This window comes from Notechis scutatus, chromosome 1 (assembly GCF_049901735.1).
Source record: "Notechis scutatus isolate UNSWTSFEM ecotype Mainland chromosome 1, rNotScu1.2, whole genome shotgun sequence".
NCBI lineage: Eukaryota > Metazoa > Chordata > Lepidosauria > Squamata > Elapidae > Notechis > Notechis scutatus.
The window spans coordinates 202,625,381-202,646,714 of record NC_142009.1 but is presented as its reverse complement, the minus strand read 5'-3'; the positions used below and the strand labels follow the sequence as shown (position 1 = coordinate 202,646,714).

At 43.9% G+C, this 21,334-nt stretch overlaps 2 protein-coding genes across 2 annotated transcripts in view; both read left to right on the top strand.

Moving 5' to 3' along the window:
- EPC2 (enhancer of polycomb 2) overlaps window positions 1–21,334 on the top strand; it is a 54,316-nt gene that overhangs the window by 8,924 nt on the left and 24,058 nt on the right. The window contains exon 2 of the mRNA XM_026673498.2: window positions 18,694–18,853. Within this exon, the coding sequence (XP_026529283.1) occupies window positions 18,694–18,853 (160 nt within the window). The remainder of the gene's footprint in view (window positions 1–18,693; window positions 18,854–21,334) is intronic.
- On the top strand, window positions 2,887–5,170 carry LOC148133165 (uncharacterized). Its single transcript, XM_087953569.1, is given in 2 exon segments — window positions 2,887–3,339; window positions 3,341–5,170. Coding segments are annotated over 2 exon segments (1,173 nt in total). The 5' UTR covers window positions 2,887–2,964; the 3' UTR covers window positions 4,139–5,170.

Here is a 21,334-nt window from a genome sequence, read left to right as displayed (position 1 = left end):
ATGAAATTGACCCGAGGAAACTCAAACTTTCTTAATTGACTTAAAAATGAATACAGTTGTTCATTCACAATAGTTTGCTTTCTAATTACCCCTTTAACTGCTTTTCACATGCTTAGAATTTGCAAGTTAACACACTTTTCATTTTATTTCTGTGTTGCATATCACAGAATTTGTCATTTTCCTCCACACTGCTGCGAGAGTCCAGGTCCGGGTAAGACTCCTTCTCCTAGGTTATCAAGCTGAGTCTGCCAAGGTGATAAAGCCAGCCCTTGTTGCTAGGCACCCAGCTTTCGATTCAGCTCCTTGTCATGAGCAGACGTGACTCTGAGAGCTCTAGATAGCGATCAGCAGCAAATGGAAAGAAAAGAACTCAAGAGTCATTGCAGAGATTCCCGGGGATCCAGTGGAGCCTGAAACGTCGTGGAGAGCTGCTCTCCTTCTGTGACAGGGCTCCGGTGATGTTCCCTCGGCCCCTGACACCTCTGAGTACCGGTGTAAGAGCCTCGGCTTGTGCCGAAGTTCACACACCACTCCGGGGCTGTTGCGCAGCTAATTACAGACTCCTTCACTGTGCTCAACAGCTGGGTGCTGTGGCGCTTATTTCAGAGTACCTATCAGTGGAATTACTATTTCAGCCTTACAAGTGGACTTCTTTAGGCCTTACAGTATGAATCACTCGCCTGGCATAGAAGTTAGGGAGGCACTACAGTGAGGCTGCTTTCAGCACCTTCAGTGTCAGGCCCTGATAAAATGGAGGAAGCACAGGACCAGTCTATATTTTCAGACCATGAGGAGGCCCATGTTTCCAGTACTTCCCTGAGGCTATCCAGGAAGAAGAGACAACTGGCTCATTCAGCAAAGCAAGATGCTGCGGCCAAGATTAAGGCCAAAGCCTTTGCTATGAAAAAGGCCTCAAAAATTCAATTTAAAGCTGAAAAGAGAAGACACGAGGCCTTGAAAAGACAATTTGCTAGAAGCCTGGAGCAGATGCGTGAGAGGAGCCAACCGTCTCCTCAATCTGATGATTTGCAGGCCTGCCCACAAACTCTATCCAGGGCTGGAGAGAGAGATCTAGGCTCCAGTCATCACCTACAGTCTTGTTCTCCAGATGGAGTTGCTGAGCCCTTTTTTCCTCACGACTTAAGTAGAACTGGCCCTAGTTCTCCGTAGAACTGCTGCGAGCATCCAGAGAGTGGGAGGTGCTCCAGTCTTCACTTCTCACAGGCTGAGTTATAATTGAGGAACGCTCCTCCTTCTTCCACGTGACTCCTCCCTGCGTTCCCCCAGTTTTAGCTCAGCCTTCGAGAAATACAGGCAGCTATCCTACTGTTCTTTGGCCGTTTCAGGTTTCTTACATTTCGCTGTGTCAGGTTTGATTTGATTCGTTATTTTCCTTGTTCCTGTGCCTTGGTAGTGGTCCTAAATTTAGTTAAAGAGCTCTTTCGCTCTCAGGAGGGAGGTAAGGGAACGGAGCCTTTCGCCCCCCCCACCCCTCCTCCCTTTCCTCTGCCGTTCCAAGCGTGCTGGGCTCAGCCGCTTGGCCCTGCGCTATTTTTAGCACGTAGTTGCGTCTTCCCCCCAGAACGCCTTTAGTGGAAGCAACGCTTTCTCTCCCAGCCCTTTATTTCTGTTTTTACCTTTTTTGTGAAGTACTGATTTGGGCTGGTGCGCCTCTGAAACGTGCGCTCGGTGCCGGGCGGCCATTTTGGATGCGCCTCGTGGCCGGCACCATTTTGTTTCATTTTAAAAAGAATAAAAAGATTTTTATTTTACTTCCTCGTTGAGCTGCGTGGCCTTAGTAGGCCCTTAGCGGGACCGTCAGGCCGCGTGGACCAATTTTCTTCTTTCTAGAGAGCACTGTGGCTCCGTGCCCTGTTGCCTCTCTTGATTAATTATTGTTGGCTTCTTTCCTTGCCCGCAGCTCTTTCAGAGGCGCAGGCACGTACTCCCCATTGTTGTTGGGGGGCTGCCTAAGGAGGCCCCTTTGTTCATTTATATATATATATATATATATATATATATATATATATATATATATATATATATATATATATATATATATATATATATATATATATTTATTATTGCCTCAGCGTTCATTTGATTTATTTGGAATTTAGGTTTGAGGTTAAAGGCCTTTTTTACTGCTAGAGTTTAATTGGCCTTACTTTCCTTTGGGCCTAGCCCACAAAATAATAAATAATAAATAATTTTTGTATATAATTAATAACTTTAGATAGATTTTTCTGCTTTTATTATAATAATAATAATAAAAAATTAAAATAAAAAAAATCATAATAATTAATAAATAGATAAATAAATACATATTTAGAATTAAGAGAATAAAAAAAATTTTATTCCAAAAGGGGGACGTGACCCAACCTTGGGAAAACCGGCTTGCGTAGTAGGCCAAACTCCTGGGCGTGCCAACCGCCTTTCTTATTGCCAATTCTTTATTTGATACCATGGCAGAGGCCAATCCCACTGGCTCTTCTTTGAAGGCCAAATCTAAGACACACTACCTTCGCAAGAGGGACAAGGACTCTTCCAGTACCTCTCAAAGAGATGCATTATGACGCCATAAGGCCCTAGAAAAAGAGTTTAGCAAACGGGCTAGAGAATCACACTCTGTAACACCTGCCTTACCTTCTACCTCCGCCCCCCCCTCTGCCAAGTCAATCTTCTCCCTCCAGATGCGGTAACACCCAGGGCCGCCAGCCCACCCGTACGCCCGAGGCGACCTTCACGCCAACCGCTGCAGGCCTACGCCCTGAAGATCCTGTTTCAGTCATCATCCCGGATAGTGTTAAAGAGTGGATGCAGTCTGCCATCCGTCAAGGTATAGCCGAAGGAATACAGCAGCTGTCCAGACCGGACAACCGAGAGAGGACTCCCGAGGTTGGCTCTTTATCCGGAAGGTCTCTCTCCGGACCAGCGTCTCAGCATGGTCAGGTACCTTCCCATATGGATGCCCCATTCCCAGAGGGGGAGGATACCCGCGAAGAGGAGGCAGCGGGTTTTGAGCCCTTCGAGGAGGACGAAGGCTCTGATAGAGGGTCCTTACAGTATTCCGAGCCTTTTCTTGAGGCAGACCCTATGGAAGGGGAAATGTCAGAAGATGAGGGCATTCTTCCTGAGCAATCTACTACTGTGGGTCTTTTTAAACCTCATTTATTTAAGTCCTTGTTATTCAAGGCAAAGAACGTTTCAGGTCTGACTTCACAGTCTCCCTCTGACCCTCCTCCATCGAACCCAGAGGATCCAGATGACCTAATGTTCAAGCAGCCGGTGGTAGAAACTGACACTATTCCGACCCCCCCTATCTTTTCAGATTTGGTTGCCCAGGCAGTTGGCTTCGGTGGGTCCTTCCCCCGCCCCCTCTAGCCAGGACAAGAGGTTGTTTAACCTTGACTCGGATTTCTCCGCTATGTTGGACACCCCAGAGGTAGATGATCCGATTGTAAGGCTAGCCTCTTCCTCCAATCCTACCGATGCGCTGGAGGCGTTGAAGCCGGAGGACAAGCGGGCAGAGATGGCGCTCCGGCGAGCGCACCAATCTGATGCTTGGGCCATTCGATCGGCCACTGCCGCCTCCTTCACCCGGTCTTCCATTAGATGGCTTAGGCAGCTGAAGCAGCATATCCCCCCAGATAACACCAGGGCCCATCAGGATATTGCAAAGATCACGGCAGCGGCAGAATTTGCAGCCGACGCCACCTTTCATTCTGTTAAGTTTTCATCCCGGGCCATCTCTTCCCACGTGACTGCCAGAAGATTGCTTTGGCTTCGGCACTGGCAGGCTGACATCAAAAATAAGTCCAAGTTGGCTTCAGCCCCCGTCTCAAAGGGAAAGCTGTTCGGGCCCGCGCTTGAGCCTTTACTCCTGGAAACTCGGAACAAGAAAAAGTTCCTGCCTTCGCTTTTTCGTAGGCAAGAATCTAGGGGATCCCAGCCCTTTCGGAGGGGCTCCTTTCGTCCCCCCTTCCAGTCATCATTCACCCCTAGATTTCAGGGTTTCCCATCATTCCGGTCATCCTACCAGGACCGGGGTGATTCGGGAGACAGAGGAAGAAGAGGGGGCAGCTACAGAAGGCCCTTTAGGGGTGCCGGGAACAGGGCGTCCCGCCGACCCAGATAGGATTGCAGGTTCTTATCTCATAGGCGGCCGCCTCAGGCATTTTGCCGACCAATGGGAGGAATCCACTTCAGACGCCTGGGTCAGAAACTCCGTGCGTTTTGGCCTGACCCTGCAGTTTCGTACTTCCCCGCCTGAACATTTCAGGATTTCTCCCATTTCCAGGGATCCTACTAAGCGGGCCCTTATGGTCTCTGCAATCAAACATCTGTCTGATATTAGGGCCATCCAACCTGTACCAACTTCACAACGAGGAAGGGGTTTCTATTCCCTCCTATTCTTGGTGCCTAAGCATTCCGGGGGTTGGAGACCCATTTTAGACCTTAAGAGGCTCAATCGCTTTGTCATACACCATAAGTTCAAAATGCAGACTCCACAGTCTATTTTGCAAAGCATCAGAGAAGGGGATTGGCTTACGTCTGTTGACCTCTCCGAGGCTTATCTCCATATCCCCATCCATCCCTCGTATTCCAAATATCTGAGATTTTGCTATAATAATCAGCATTTCCAGTATGTAGCCCTTCCCTTTGGCCTCGTCTCGGCCCCGAGATCCTTCACTAAGGTGTTGGCGGCTCTAGCAGCTCACCTTAGACAGGTTCCCATACATATCCATTGCTACCTTGACGATATCCTTGTCGTACCCCCTTCCCGACATCAAGCCGAGAGTGATACTAACACTACCCTCTCGGTTCTCCAGGCCCACGGCTTTTTAGTCAATTGGGAGAAAAGTCAGCTTAGCCCTTCCACCCGTATAGCCCACCTAGGGGCTGTGATTGATTCTGTTGAAGGGAAAGTTTTCCTCTCTCAGGAGAGGCTCATTAGTATCCACGCAGCTATCAGGGCTATCCAGCGAACCGGGAAAGCATCTTTGCTCAATCTATCCAAGCTGCTTGGAAAGCTGGTTTCTTGCATCTCTATTATCCCTTGGGCTCGCTTGCATTCCAGATCCTTGCAGTGGTTCCTCCTGCCATACCAGCGTTCAGGAAGGAGCACATCAGGCCTTGTGGTGAAAGTGCCTCCAAGGGTCCTCGCCTCCCTCCTATGGTGGACACGTCTATCTGTCAACTCAGGACATCTATTCAAGGAGCCTCAAAGGGTCACTCTCACGACGGATGCAAGTCTTTCCGGATGGGGGGCTCACCTGCAGTCTCTATCGGCCCAGGGAGTTTGGTCTCCTGCGGAGCGAAGCCGAAACATCAACTGGTTAGAGCTTCGCGCAGTGTACTTGGCCCTGTGAGCTTTCATTCCTCAGGTGAGAGGGCGCCATGTCCTGGTCCTTACGGACAACACTACAACCAAGGCCCACATCAACCGTCAAGGGGGCACCCATTCCATTCTCCTCATGAGGGAGGCCGAGCGGCTGTGTCGGTGGGCAGAAGCGCACCTGTTGTCCATCAGAGCGGAACACATTTCCGGAACCTCCAACGTCCAAGCAGACTGGCTCAGCAGGGCCACGCTGGACCAAGCAGAGTGGCGTCTGCACCCACACCTGTTCAGAGAGGCAGCAGCCAGGTTCGGCCAGCCTTTGGTAGACCTGTTTGCATCTCCACTCAACGCGCAAACGCCAAGGTTCTTTTCTCGTTATCCCTCCAATGGTGCAGAGAATCACGACGCCCTGCGTTGCCTGTGGCCTCCCGGGCTTCTGTACGCCTTCCCTCCACTTCCGTTGATTCCCAGGGTGATTCGGAAATTAATATTCGAGAGAGCAGAGGTCCTCTTGGTGGCACCATATTGGCCCAGGAGACCGTGGTTTGCGGACCTTCGCAATCTGTCGGTAGCCCCGCTGTGGAGGATTCCGCTAGAGCAGATCTCTCTGTCACAAGGCCCACTACTTCACCCAGAACCGCAGTGGCTTCAGTTAGCCGTTTGGAGGTTGAGCGGGAAAGGCTGATTGAGGAGGGCTTGTCAGCCCAGGTCATTAATACCATTTTGACTGCTAGGAGACCTTCTACTACTCGTATCTATGATGCAACCTGGAACAGTTTTTGTAAGTGGTGCCACAAATCATTCATCGATCCACGTTCTCCTTCAATTGCCCAGATCCTGGCTTTTCTGCAAGACGGCCTAGATGGGGGCTTATCACCCAATACCTTGAGGAGGCAGGTTGCGGCCCTCTCAACGGTGGTTGCTGGCGGCCCATTCGGCCCTCTTTCCCACCACCCTCGAATTAAGGCCTTTCTTAAAGGGGCTTCCAACTTGCGTCCTCCAGTGGTGCACAGATACCCGACATGGGACCTTAACAAAGTTCTCTTGGCCTTGACTAAGCCTCCATTTGAGCCTCTCAGGGAGGCAACACTTCAATTTCTTACCTTTAAAGTAGTTTTTCTGGTGGCAATAACCTCAGCTAGAAGGATATCTGAAATTGCAGCTCTATCCGTGAGAAAGGATCTGTGTATTTTTCATTCTGATCGGGTGGTCTTGAGACCAGACCCTTCCTTTCTACCAAAAATCAACTCAGCATTCCACAGGGCGCAGGAGTTGGTCCTCCCTAATTTCTGTCCAAAGCCTTTGCATGAAAGAGAAAGACAGTGGCACACCCTCGATGTTCGAAGGGCGTTGCGTATTTACATCTATCGCACACGGTCCATCAGGAAATCGGAGTCTCTGTTTCTGTCCTTTCAGCCAAAGACGTTAGGTTGCAAGGTATCCCCATCCACAGTGGGCCGTTGGATTAGAGCCACCATATCCAAGGCCTATTTGGTTCAGGCCCTTCCGGTCCCCAGTGGAATAACCACCCACTCTACCAGGAGTGCTGCTACATCAGTAGCCTGGGCCTCTCAGGCTTCCATTCTTGACATTTGCCGGGCTGCCACCTGGGCTTCCCCGTCACCCTTCATACGCCACTATAAAATTGATACCTACGCTTCAGCTGAAGCATCCTTTGGCAGGCGAGTCCTGCAGCAAGTGGCGAGAGATACCCAGGAGATTCCGACCCAGATGGAGTCCCGCCCGTAGGACACACATGCTTTGGTATGTCCCACTCTCTGGATGCTCGTAGCAGTTCTACGGAGAATGGGCATTGGTTCTTACCTGATACGCCTCTTCTCGTGGAATTGCGTAGAGCATCCAGCCCCACCCTGTTTGGTCCGTCTGGTGGGGAATCCTGTTTCGGCCAATGACATTATTGTATATAGTTGAGTTTGTACTATAGTTAAGATTAGAGGGTGTTGTTGTCCTCTCGTCTTCGCAAAACTGGGGGAACGCAGGGAGGAGTCACGTGGAGGAAGGAGGAGCGTTCCTCAATTATAACTCAGCCTGTGAGAAGTGAAGACTGGAGCACCTCCCACTCTCTGGATGCTCTACGCAGTTCCACGAGAAGAGGCGTATCAGGTAAGAACCAACGCCCATTTTAGGCAGACTGCCTGGGTTTCAGAAGCATCCAATCCTCATAATCCATCCCATGGCAGCCATAGACAGAGGGTGGAGCCAACCTTTACCTCTACAGCTGCTGGCCTATGCCCTGTGGAACCTCCTATAAGTAACAGGCTTGAGTATATTAGAGAGGTGGTTTCAGTGGTCATTAGACGGGATTGCTGAAAGATTTCAGCAACTCCTTTGCCCTACTGGGTTGGGTCTGGAATTTTTCCCTCCTCTCCCTCAACAGGGAGCCACACCTGAAAGGACTGGGTTGCCCAGACTCCCTGAGCAAAAGTTTCCTTCCATTAATTCTGAATGGGGGGACTATGAAGATAAGTGTTCAATAGATCCATCTGACCAGAGCCATTCCTCTGAGGAAGAGGAAGAGGAGGTTAGAGACTCCAATTTGTTAAGATGATGAAGGTTTGAGACCTGAACAGCCTACATTTACAGGTCTTTTTAGCCCTTCCTTGTTCAAGTCTCTGCTTTACAAAGCCCAAAATACTGCTCAGCTGGGTCCTGATGAAGTTACAGCAGACCCTCTGGGGAGCCCATAGCCCAGGGCGATTCCTTGTTCTCTAGACCCAACTGTTCAAGCTGAGGTGCTCCTATCACCCAAGCTATTTCTAGAACTTCCAGTACACCTCTCCAGGTTCAGGGCCCCACCCCACTTCTAATGATAGGCAGTTTTATAACGTGGGCCCTTCCTTGGCCAAGGCCCTTCAGGTTCCGTCAGTAGATGCCTCCGTGGTTGTCTCTGTCTCCACATCTGAAACCACCAGCGCAACTGGAAGATGTCCTAAAAGCTGACAACAAGAGTTCAGAACAGACTGTGGCCTGGGTGGTCCGAGCCTCCACTGCAGCATCATTCTTTTCAAGGACGTCACTGCGGTGGCTACGTCAGTTACAGGACTGTTTGCCGCCTGGCGATACCAGATCCCACCAGGACATAAATAAGAGCATCGCTGCAGCGGAGTTCACAGGAGATGCAATCTTGAACTCTGTGAAATTTGCTTCAAAAGCGATGGCGTCTTCGGTGGCAGTGGGATGTCTTCAGTGGCTGCAGAATTGGCAGACTGACTCGCGACGGAAATGGAAGCTTGCTTTTCCCTGTGTTTGAGCAACAGCCTGTTTGGTGAAGCCCTAGAATCATATCTTGTGGAATCCAGGGACAAAAGGAAGATTCTGCCATCGTCTTTCAAGAGGTCAGAATTTTGACAGACACCTTACTTCTGACAGTCTTCCTTTCGGACGGAGTCCAACACCCACTTTCCTTGTAGACAGAGGGTGTTCCCTCCTCGGCAGGAGCAACAACCTGACCATCCGGCCAGGCATCAACAGTTTTCTAACAAGCGGCCCTTTCAAGGTAGAGGAGGCTGTTGTTGTGGTTCGCAGGGATTGGGCCAGGACCATCTGAGAGTGGGATGCTGCCTTTGGAGTCTGGCAGCAGCAAAGCAGAGGACCCAGGGAAGCCTGTTCCCCTGTGTGCAGGGCTGCTAGAAGGAGAGAGCAGCTAAAGCAGCGAGGGTGACTTGGGTAAGGCTAAAAGGCGATTGCCCCGCCCATAAGGGATCAAAGTCAGCCCTCAATGACGTGCTCTTTGCAGGAAGCAGAGAAGTTCATTAGATTCTGATTCCTCAGTGAAGCCCTGTGAACTTTGGTTTGTTTTTGCTGAAACTCCTGTCGGTTTATAGTCTAAGTAATTGGACTTCTGTTTCTTGGCAGCATTCTGCAGCACTGAAAAGAGTGCTCTTACCTGGAGAAACTGTGTCTAGTGAGTTTTGGCTGGGAATGCAAGTAATTCCCAGTGTTGCATTAAAAAAGGTTTTACTTTTAAATTCAGTTGGTGTTTTATTAAGTTTGATGAAGCCTGGGTCAGAACAGCCGTTCTCTCTGGCACTCCAAATGACTGCCTTCCTTCTCCTCCCATTGGAGGTTGTCTGACCTTTTTTGCTTCATGATGGGAGGAGTAAACTTCAGACGCCTGGGTTCTCCAGACTCGAGTTCCTCTCCCTCTCCTCTGAGGTTTTTTGTCTGTTGCCCTGTCTCAGGACAGCTCCAGATGGGCTCTCATGGAATCCACCATTCAAGACCTGGTGGACATAAAAGCCATCCAGGCGATTCCAGAGGACCAATGGGGGCTGGGCTTCTACTCCCGGCTCTTTGTATCCCAAAGGTGGGTGGAGAGCAATTCTCGACCACAAGTCCCTAAACTGATTCATTCCCTACAGGTGCTTCAAGATGCAGTCCCTCCAGACTATCCTGGAGAGTGTCTGGGAGGGCGACCTCCTCTCGTCCATAGATCTTATGGAGGCATATCTCCATGTCCCGATCTGGCTCCATCATTGGCAGTTCCTTTGATTTTGCTATAAGCATTGCCAATACCGCACTATGCCATTTGACCTTTCATCGCCCCCCAGGGTATTTATGAAGGTTCTGGTGGCATTAGTGATGTGTCTATGTACTCTACCTGTGAAGGTCTAATGTTACTTAGACAATATACTCATACAATCATCTTCGGCCCTCACTGCCAACAATAACCTTCAAACCACGATTCGGATTCTGCAGGAGCACAGCTTTTCTATAAATTGCAGCAAGAGCCATCTTCTCCCGTCTTCTTCACCTAGGGACGGTCATCAACACGGTCTCCTGAAAAGTCTTTCTCCGGATTGTCAACAGTCTACAAGACTTAGTAAAACCAGGGGTGGGATTCTACCATTTCGGACCAGTTCTATAGAACCGGTTATTATGATTCTGTGCAGTTCGGAGAACTGGCAAATAGTGCCACTGGCTGGCCCTGACCCCCTCTGCCCACCTCTCCCTTCCCCACCCAGTCAGTCCTTAGCGCGCATGCGCAACATCGCATGCATGCCTGACATAACTGACTGCGTTCTCCCCCTCCCAGTCACTCCTTAAGGTATTTCTTTTTTCTTTCCCTCCCGATGATCAGCTGTTCCTATGATTAGCTGTGCCGGGATTCCCCTCTCTGTCTTACTGCTTTGCCCAGGAGGCTTCCCTGAGGCCCAGGGGGTGCACCTCCCCCCACCCCACCCCCGCTCCGTTTTTTGCCTTCCTGGGAGGAAAAATTCCTCTCTCAGGAGGCTTCCCTGAGGCCCAGAAGGCCCCAAAATAGCATGGGGGTGGGTGCTGTGTGCCCACCCGGCTCCATTTTTTTGACTTCCTGGGCTCCAGGGAAGCTTTCTGGGAGCAAAAATGCCCCTCTACAGTGTTGACTTGGGATAATTATGACTCTGTCTTGCCATCCGGCAGTATGCAGATTTTTTGAAAGGTTTCTCAAACCTGCATCCCCAGGTAGTCCATAGGTATCCCACTTGAGACCTCTCAAAGATGCTCCAGGCCCTTATGGGACCCCCATTTGAGACTTTGAGATTGGTGGGTCTCCGTTTCTTGACTCTCAAGGTGTCCTTCCTGGTGGCTGTCACGTCATCCAGGAGAGTGTTAGATTTGGCAGCCCTTTCTGTTAGACAAGACTTATGCATCTTACATCAAAATAGAGTGGTGCTGCGCCCAGATCCTGCCTTTATTCCAAAAATTAATTCATGGTTCCACAGGGCACAAGAACTAGTCCTACCGGACTTCTGCCCTAATCACTATGAGCTGGAACAGAAATGGCATACGCTGGACATGGAGCTCTCCGTATATACATTAAATTGACTGCAACCTTTTGTAAAATGGAAGCTATGTGTGTCCTTTCATCCTGCTTTAGGGACCAAGGCTTCCCCATCCATGATGGGGAGATGGATAAGGGCTTGTGTCAGTACAGCCTATGAGACTCGATCTCTCCAAGTGCTCAAAGGACTGACGGCTCACTCAACCAAGAGTGTGGCCACATCAGCTGCCTGGGCTACCCAGGCCTCCATAGAGGAAATCTGTAGGGCGGCAATTTGGACATCGCCCTCTCCATTTATCCAGCACTACAAACTGGACATCTTCGCCTCCCCAGAGGCAGCATTTGGCAAGAGAGTGCTCCAAAAAAGTATTTCCGGAATTGGAGGATGTGGATGAGACTTAGATCCTCCCAAGGACACGCTGGCTCTGGTATGTCCCGGACCTGGACTCTCACAGCAGCGTGGAGGAGAATGGGTGTTGGTAAAACTTACCTGAGATGCACGCCCCTTCTATACACACTGCAAGAGAGTCCAGCTCCACCCTGGTTCCATCTGTCATGGTTGGGGAGGGTTCTTCTCATTTTTCTATTTTTCAGAAACATGCCACGTCTGTCAAGTTACTTCACCAAAACCTGGGTTCCTAGCAACAAGGGCTGGCTTTAATCAGCTTGGCAGACTCAGCTTGATGATGTAGGAGACGTTTAACCTAGACATGGACTCTGTTGCAGCGTTTATAGAAGGGGCGTCTCAGGTAAGTTTTACCAAGACCCATTCTCAGTTGTGCTAGTCGGAGAGTCCAAAGCCTGAGTAGTCTCTGCTTCCTTGCTTGAAGACTGAATCAATCAAAGCTTAGTCCCGCCTCCTCCTACTGAGCATGCCCAATTTTTGCTCAGTCTTCAATCAAAGAAGATGCACAGAGATAGTGCTCCAGAGAAAGAGAAAATTACACTTTGGATTACACAGACAACGCAAAGGAGGCAAATAACAAATCAGGGAACTGTGAGTAGAGCGAGCCAGGACAAATCCATGAGCAAGTGGGTTAGCCGTGACTTGACAGCGCAGTAGGAAAGCTGTCATGGCTCCAAAAGAGCAAGCGGGCGGGCGCTTGGCTATCCCGAAGCAGCGAGCAAGCGGGCTAGTGCTCAGTCATCCTGAGACATAGCGGCCATGCAGAGAGGCCCAGGGGAGAAGGGAGACCAGTGCTCAGCCATCCTGAAGCCTCGGGGTAGAAGCAGGGAATAAGACACAGAACTCAGTGGAATTTACTAATACTGATACAGGTGTAACCTTTCATTTAAGGTGTTTTTTTAATAGTCTGTTAATTGGAAGGAAGGGATCATCTTACATTCCTGAGAAGAACAGAATAAACATTTGAAAAGATGAGATGCAGGAACTGCTGCTAAAAAGCAAAGGGTTTTTTAAATGGTAGTCATGGCTTGGAAAGAATTGCATACTTAATTTAACTCTTTTTATTATTTTTATACAGTGCCTTTCTCTTGTCTGCATTCATACATGTTTTCCTTTTTTTTCTCACTTCATCTCCATCCTGTTTTGTTGGCAGCTTTCTCTTTCCATGCAGCCTACTGTCCATTTCTTTTACTTCAATTCCATTTAATTCTCCTTTTTTTTGTTACCTCTGCTTGAAGAAATGGTAGGTGCATGCATTTAATGTGTTTGAGGGTGACTTATGTATGTAAGAGAGAAGGTTGATAGGGCTGTGGAAAACATTGAGAACAAATGTTATTCAGTGTGTTGGTTCCAATATTAAACATTCTTTTTTGAATTTTTAAAATAGTTGTGTTATTTGCAGGGGTTGCACATCTTAGGAAGCTACTACCATAATGTTTCTCATGCAAAGAAGTGGGTGTGCATATGCATGCATAGTTAATTGCATACCATGAAATCTCTGGGGTATGATTCGTCTACCTCATATTCCTTCTCTTTATAGATAAGATTTTAGTTATTTAGGTGCATAGGGGTACATATTTCCTTAATGATGAAAAAGGAAATCAAGACAGCTTGAAAGGCAAAAATTAAGATTTTTTGAAAAAAGGTTAAAGTAGAATAGAAAGGAAGTGTAAAATTCAGAATTATAAAAGCAAACAAAGTCCCATATCAGAAACCTAGCTGGATCAGTGAGTTGAATAAATGACCCTAGCCCAATATTTTTATTAAGAGTTTAATGTTATAGCATGTGCATTGATATTGGAGCATCAAGAAAATTGACCTAGTTAGTCTCCTGTATTTGAAGAATTGTCATGCCTTAAAATGCATTTATTTTGGTAAAGCAATGATATCATGTTTAATACATTGAACACTGAATAAACATACTGTTTAGAGTTGTGAACATGATTACCCTCTCAATCTGAATTCACTACCAGGAATGTTCCTTGTAAAATGTTAGTGCTTGGAACTTATAATGCCTTATATTGACAGATTATTTGGTTTGCCAAAAAAAAAGCTTTATTTTTTTTTGAGATTGAACAAATTAAACAGTATATTATAATGTGGTTAATATATATTTCTACCTGTATGATAATTTGCTTAATTAATACTTTTACAGTGATGCTGAAGCTTTTTGGCACCAAGTGCCCAAACCGGAATGCATGCATGTGCACATCAGAGCACTGGAAAACCAAAGACTAGCTGGCCAGTGCACGCATGCCTGTTTTTGGTTTAGCCTATTTTCGGGCCATTTTGGGGCCAAAAACGGCTGGGAAAAGGCTGAGAAAGGTCTAAAAATGGCCTTTTGGCCATTTTTGGGCTATTTTCTGGTGCTCCAGCACTTGCTAAGTCCAGCTGGCCAGCATGCACATGCGTGCCAGAAACCAGAAGAGCAGCTGGTGATGGTGTACGTGTCCACTGAGAGGGTTCTGCTTGCCACCTCTGGCACGTGTGCCATAGGTTTGCCATCACCAGTGGTGCTATGCTACCGGTTTGACCCAGTTTGACCAAACCGGTAGTAAAAATCACTACCGGAGCCTCTGATCAGCTGAGAGGAGGGGAAAAAAGCCTCCACAATCAGCTGAGACGATAAAAGACTGCATGGGAGAGTGGGGGGATCGCTCCTAGCTTTTTGTTTCTTCATCCTCTCAGCTGATTGGCTTGTTAGATGCACGTGCGTTAGGTGCGTATGTGTTAGGTGCGCACGTGCAATCACCCACTGAACTGGTAGCGACTAAAATAGGATCCCACTACTGACCATCACGACTTTATAATATAATTATAGTGAGGTTTGGTCTGTATTACATTAACTATGTCCACAGTATTCCAAATCACCTTTTTCCCTTTGGAACTGGATCACTGCACCACCATTAATAGATTATCTCTTGGGAACGCTTTGGGAGAATGTAAATTTGCAACCATATCTTTCATTCCATCAGCAAAAAACTTTGGCTGTACCATAGACTTCTCATTGAACTCATTTCATGAACAAAAACTAATTCTGAATCTAAACTTTATTGTAGCCTTTCATTTTATTGTAGTATTCATAAAATTGTTATTTTTAAATTAGCTATGTATCTCCCTTGAATAGTTCTTTGCTTTTTTACTATTAATATTTTACTATTAATAAGGAGGAATATATCTGTCTCTAAGTATATGTGAACTTTGATCTAAGTATATGTGAACTTTGATCCGGTTGCTGTTATATAGTCTTCGCAGTTTCATATTAGTATAGTTGGGACAGACCCGTGTTGTAGACTTACATAGAGAAGCCATCAGTCAGTTTCCTGGGTTTACGTTGTTCCAGACCTACATCTTTACAATTATTTTAAGGTATGATTGGCTTTTATAAATGACCATTATGGTAGATATATTTGTTATATATGCAAGTGTTTAAAGTGCATAGAGAAACATAACCAAGATACTATATTGACTAATTGCATATTAGATATCACACAACAGAACAAAAAACTATTTTACTAAAATAATCAGGTTATGTTTATAGAAACTCACATAAATGTGGACATACAGGACACAAATAAAACATGGATATTGTGGGAAACATGTAGCGCTTTCCCATTCTCCATATAAGACGCATGCAAAAAGCGAAACAAGAAACTTGCTTAACGTTCTCATCTACTTGAAGCATGATATTCTTATAACAAAAATAAAATGCCTGCAATCTATTTCTCCATTTAGCTTGCCACAAAATTCCTATTTAAATTGTCTTTTTTCTTTTGAGAAGCTAGGAACGCTTTGATATGAAATTGCTTTCACCAATTGTTTTCACTTTCTAGGAATGCTGAGCTCCATTTAGATTCAGAACTATTTTTGGAAATAAATTTTCAGTCAAAGCTTTGTATATATAATACTTACATGATTGGATGAGGCCTGAAAAAAGCTAGGTTCTAATTTCTTTAGATGAATGTGAGCTATTGGCTCATTAGCAAGAATAGGACTGTTTTCATAAAATATGCTAAACTATAACACATTATGGTTGTCCACAATAATGAACTGGGTTGTGGCTCTGCATTTTGTATGGACTTGTTTTATTATTTGATTCTTTCTCATTTACAGGTAGATTAGTAAACTATGGAATTTGTTCAGGGGTGGAATTCAAATTTCTTAACCGGTTCTGTGGGCGTGGCCTAATTTGTGGGTGTGGCTTGGTGGTCATGTGACTGGTGGGCATGGCTTGCTGACTGGGCGTGGCTTGGTGGTCACGTGACTGGCTGGGCGTGGCTTGTATGTAAATATTGTAAATATTTATATAAATATTTAATTTTTTATTAAAAAAAGAGCAACTTTTATCCAAAATCAGGCAAAGCAGGCAAGCAAATTGAGTTACTCACGGAATCACAGATTCACTTAGAGATCTAGCTATCTGCAATCTGCTAACTGAGTCTGCACTGAAAAATAGAAGCTTCAGTCCTAAGGAAGGTTCAGTTCTGCTTTTAGATTAGCTAAAAAGCAAGAAATCCAAGGATTTCCTGCTTTCTGGCTAATCTAAATCTCCTGGCACAGCAGAACAGCTGATAGTCAGGGGGAAAAAAAGGAAAAAGTTAGTAGGCAAGTTTGATGGGGCGCATACCAGGTAAGGAGTGAGGGGGAGGGCGGGGCAGAGCCAGCCAGTGGGGCAATTTGCCGGTTCTCTAAACTGGGCAGAAGCATAACAACTGGTTCTATAGAACCAGTCCAACCAGGTAGAATCCCACCCCTGAATTTGCTCCTTGAGATATTCAGAGGAAAGTACAGAAATGTATTTCTAATTCAAGGGTGATTTTAAAATTGAGACTATATTTTCGGTATTTGGAGTATGCACAGAGATTGCTAGAGGTCAGAGGTGTCAAACCCAAGGCCTGCAGGGTGCTTAGATCTGACCCATGTGGCTGTGCTGAAAACAGCAAAGATCTGACCCACGGTGCCTCTACCAGTGAAAACAGCTTGAGAGGGCCGTGCGTGTCCCTCAAACTCTGTTTTCGCTGGCAGAGGGTTGCAGGAAGCTGTCACAGCTGAAAACTGACATAGGGAGCCCGTTTTCTCTGGCAGAGCATTCTGGCCACAGTTGCCCCCGACACAAGTCAAGCTGGCCATGTCCATCCTGGTGACGCCTACCCAGACCCCGAGATCAAACACAATCCTAAGGTGGCCCGCAATGAAATTGAGTTTGAACACCACTGCTACAAGTAGTAAAAGCTGTTCATACTTTTCTTGATGATAATGATTTATTTACAGTTGTTAGATACATGATTAGACAATATAAAATGTTAATTTATAAATAATATAAAAACGCTATTGTGACCTTCCAAACAGAAAATTAAAACAAATATGGTGTTCTACAACAATTGGAACTAAAGTTACTATGCAGAACTTCATTGAAAACCAGCATTTTGAACTGAATTAGAAAAGAACTGAAAAACTGTTGTGATAGGTCAAATTGTCCGGAAGATTATTCATGAATATGGTCCAATGAGCCTCATTTGTATTTAAGTTGTAGAGAAGATTAGAAAGAGTATGGTTCAATACAAACTTGATCGTTGGGTAATAATGGATAATAAAGCTGGTTTTCTTTTAAGAAAAATAAAAAAAAGTATGATTATGATTGATAACTGAACAAGCTGGGTACTTAGATTTCAAGCCTCAAGACTTAAATGTAGTTTGTGAATAGAATTGTAGGCTTGTATTTTAAGATGAAAATGATGACATATTTTAAACTTTTTTTAAATATTAAAAAAGGTAAAAAGGGTAAGAACATAATTAGACAATCACTTAAAATCACTGCTATCCCTTTTAATTGGAGCTTATATTTAACATTTCAAATAAAGTTGATATCACTAAGTTTAACTTCTACAAACATTTTGTCTTTCTGCCTTATTTGTTTACAATCAGAGAGAAAAAAAATATGTACCATATTTTTCGCACTATAAGACGCTCCAGACTATAAGACGCACATTAGCTTTAGAGGAAAAAAACAAGAAAAAAAATCTGCCTCTGCCTTCCAGCATCCATCTGGTATTCATCTGGCTAGCATCCTTGCAGTAAATAGCAAACAGCCTGCCTTCTCCATGTCTGTTGCCTCCACTGAGGAACATTGAAACTTTTGCTGCTGAGCAGCTGATTGGTGGTTGGATCGTTGTCCCGAAATACTGGCAATTAGCTGTTCTAGGTGGTGGGGATCGCTGCTGCCGTCTATTGGCAGTAGCAGCAGGCGGAAGCAAATGATCAGTGGTATTCCGGGAGGCCGATCCAACCGCCAATCAGTTGCTTGGCAGTGAAGACTGCAGTGTTCCCCAGCTGTAGAACAGTAGTAGAATTGCAGCAGAATAAGGCATTAACATCGAGCCTCAACTTTTTACTTTTCCATAATAGTATAAACTAGCCATTTCTGTAACGACAAATTAATCTAATTAGTAAAACCCAAAGTGACACTACGTTTGTTAAGTTAGTAACATATTAAGTTAGTAGCATGGTTAATCATGGCTTCCCCGTTGACTTTGCTTCTCAGAAGGTTGCAAAAGATGATCTCTTGAACCCAGGACACTATAATATTCATAAATGTAACCAGTTTCCAAGTATCTGAATTTTGAACATCTGAATATGGGGATGCTACAAAATGTGAAAAATGGTTATAAGTCACTTCTTTCAATGCTTTCCCCATTCTTCATCTTTTATTTTTTTTTGTCAAGTATCTTCTTTTCACAACCTTTATCTTGGGAAAAACTTTGCAATAGTCCGTTGCTCTTAAAGCTGCTTTCTACAATGCTTGCCCACACATATTTATGTTATTTATTTGTGGTTTTAGAAAGGTGGAAAAATAGCTTTCCCAGACTTTAATCTTGAAGATACTTTTAATTAGTGGAACAATCAAGAGCTGGGGTCAAGCCTTTGCTTTATGCTTTATATTATCTTGATTCGCCCTCCCTCCCTCCCTTCCTACAAACTTAACTTACATTCTCATGTCGAAATGACTGAGGAAGATTTTTATTTCTCAAAGACTACGCTTTTAAATTTAAGGACAAGCAATGTATCTCGCTGTCCTAAAAGAAAACATTCCCCAAATTTTAGATTTTTTTCTATTTGATAAAACAGGATATATTGCTTTTATAAAAATAATATGCTTTTTTTTAGGAACACCATTTGCAAAGAGCAATCTCAGCACAGCAAGTCTTCAGAGAAAAGAAAGAGAATATGGTTATTCCAGTTCCTGAAGCAGAAAGTAATGTCAACTATTACAGTCGTCTGTACAAAGGAGAATTTAAACAGCCAAAGCAGTTCATTCATATTCAACGTAAGCACAGCATTAACTACTGTTTGTTTTAATTGCCTATCAAAATCACAGAATGGGAAGGAAGGGATTTTGAGAGAAATTTGGGTGTTTGTCTTGAAGAAAAGGAAGTTATTATTAAATTCATGTTGTAAAGGAACATATCTGTTTTCTTATTTTTGTGGAGTAAAGTACTTACACATCAAATTTCTAAATTCTGATATTTAGAAAATTGGTTTGTCTTAGTGATACTGGCCTGATCCCAAAAGATGTGCTTAAGGTCTTTCTGCAGGTTTGTTATGAGGCAAGTAGGAATTGTTTAATAAAATTTACCTGACTTCTAGTCTGTTGTCCTTTCAATACTTCTGAATATCTTTCGGGTCTTTTATCTTTAAAATTAGTTTTAATGTTGACATTTCTGTTCTGCTATCACTTTTACATAATTGTGCCCTAGTTTTGTGTTATTGTTTAAAATAATTCAAAATATCAAGGTCCATGAACAGGTAATATATGAGTGTTGTGTGTACATATTAATGATGTGTAAAAACAGTGTCTTTCTTGACTTGCTTATCTCATATAACTTTTGCCATTATTAACTATTTATTTAGGAGAGATGGGAAGCCCAAAGCTAAATTTTAATTCTTAAATGGGGGAAGCAAATACTGAGATTTAAACTGACTACTTCAACAACATAATTTGCATTCTTCAGTATTTGGACCTGCACGCATGTTTAGAAAATTTGATAAAAATAGATTTTATAATAATGTAAGTGTGGTGATTAAAATGTAACTTCAGAGGATTCCTCTCATTGATAGATATATGAATAGTTGTCCAGTGTGCTGACAAGAGAATCTAAAGAATGGGTTAACTCTGCCTTTCTGCCCGGAGACTGGGTCCTGTCAAGTTGTAGCCGTGCCTCTCTTGACTGTGTCCCAGTTTTGACTCAGTCTTAGCTCAAGAGAGATGTTTGGATGACAGCTCTTCAGAGCAAACAAGCAGAGTTAATTTTTTGGATTCTCACAGCATATCTGGACTCGCAAAACCGTTCGCAGAGAGTGAACGCCTTGGCTGGCTTAGTTTTCATCAAAACTTTACTATGTGTTTCCAAGAAAAATCATAAATAGTCATTTTTTGATATCAGAATAGCTAGATATTTTGCTGATTATGAAAGTTAATTGTGGTGTTTCTTTGAGTTTATTTTTACATGAAAACTTCTTTTAGCATTTTTACTCCAAAATCATCCATTACAATTTTAATTTAGAGTGGAGGCGGATAGAAGGCAAGTCTGTTTTTCTACAAAATTATTCCAGTAAACACCAGTTAGTGCTTGAAATGCACATTTTTCTGGATATTTATGTGTCTCTTAACAATGCTTTTCTAATGGGTAGATTTGTGTTATTTTCTTTTTGTTTTTCTAACTTCAAGATTAGTTTGAGTAGTAGTTTATTGCAAAACACTGAATTTATAAACAAGTGAAAGGTTCATATATGATGTGAAAGGCTAGTTGTGATATAAACCTGTTGGAGAAAACCTGTGGCTTATTAACATAAATGAAATAAGATGTAGCATGTTTTTTGTAAAATTGAAACATCTTTGTTGTGTCATTCACATAACTGACTACAAGGGTAGGTCACGTGACCACCAAAAGCCCATTTTTGTAATTCTAAGAAGAAATATAAAGATGCATGGGCAAAAAAATAGAAATTTGGGAAACAAACAAGAATTTCTGGGTTTTTTTCCCTTGATGCCTTGTTTGACTCCATCCCCCACTTCCATTGTAAAAGTAGGGTCATGAAATTCTTATTGGAAAAGGAACATGAAATAAGTTGTAATATTTTATTTGTAAATAAGAAAAAACGTTGTGAAAGTGTTCATAAACAATTAATGATTTGGCACTCTGTCCAGTAATATTTTAATACTTAAAACAGGCTTACTTAAAAAAAAAAAAAAAGTAAACCCAGGATCTCAACACTGCATAGGGTGAGTAACATCTAGGCATAGCATATCATCTCTTTGCTCTAAGTTTAAATCATAGCCTATCACACAATAAACTTGCCAGGTTTCTCTATTGTAGAAGCTTGCTACGCCACATCACAGATGCATCGTTCTCTAGTGTTGTCCAGCCTATGGCATATACTTCACAAGAAGTATTCGCTTTCAGATATCGCAAACTTTAGAAAAAGAGTCCAAAATGTATGTGCTTCCCAAACCCTTTGTTCATTAATGAAAAGTATTATAATTTTTGTTTTCTGATTTTTATTTTAGTTGCATTGATTTCATTGCTGTTTGATATTAAGTTTTATAAAAATAGAAGTCAGATAAAACTTTATTTATTTAACCATGACATGGGTGGCATTTAATTTAATAGATAGGATATAAATTCAATAATAAATACAAAATTTTAAAATCAGCCTTTCCTAAATACCAGTAAAGAAGTGATAAATAAAGTGATCATTATAAGGGTCATGGTTAAAATTATGATATGATTTTCTCTATTCTCTGTTG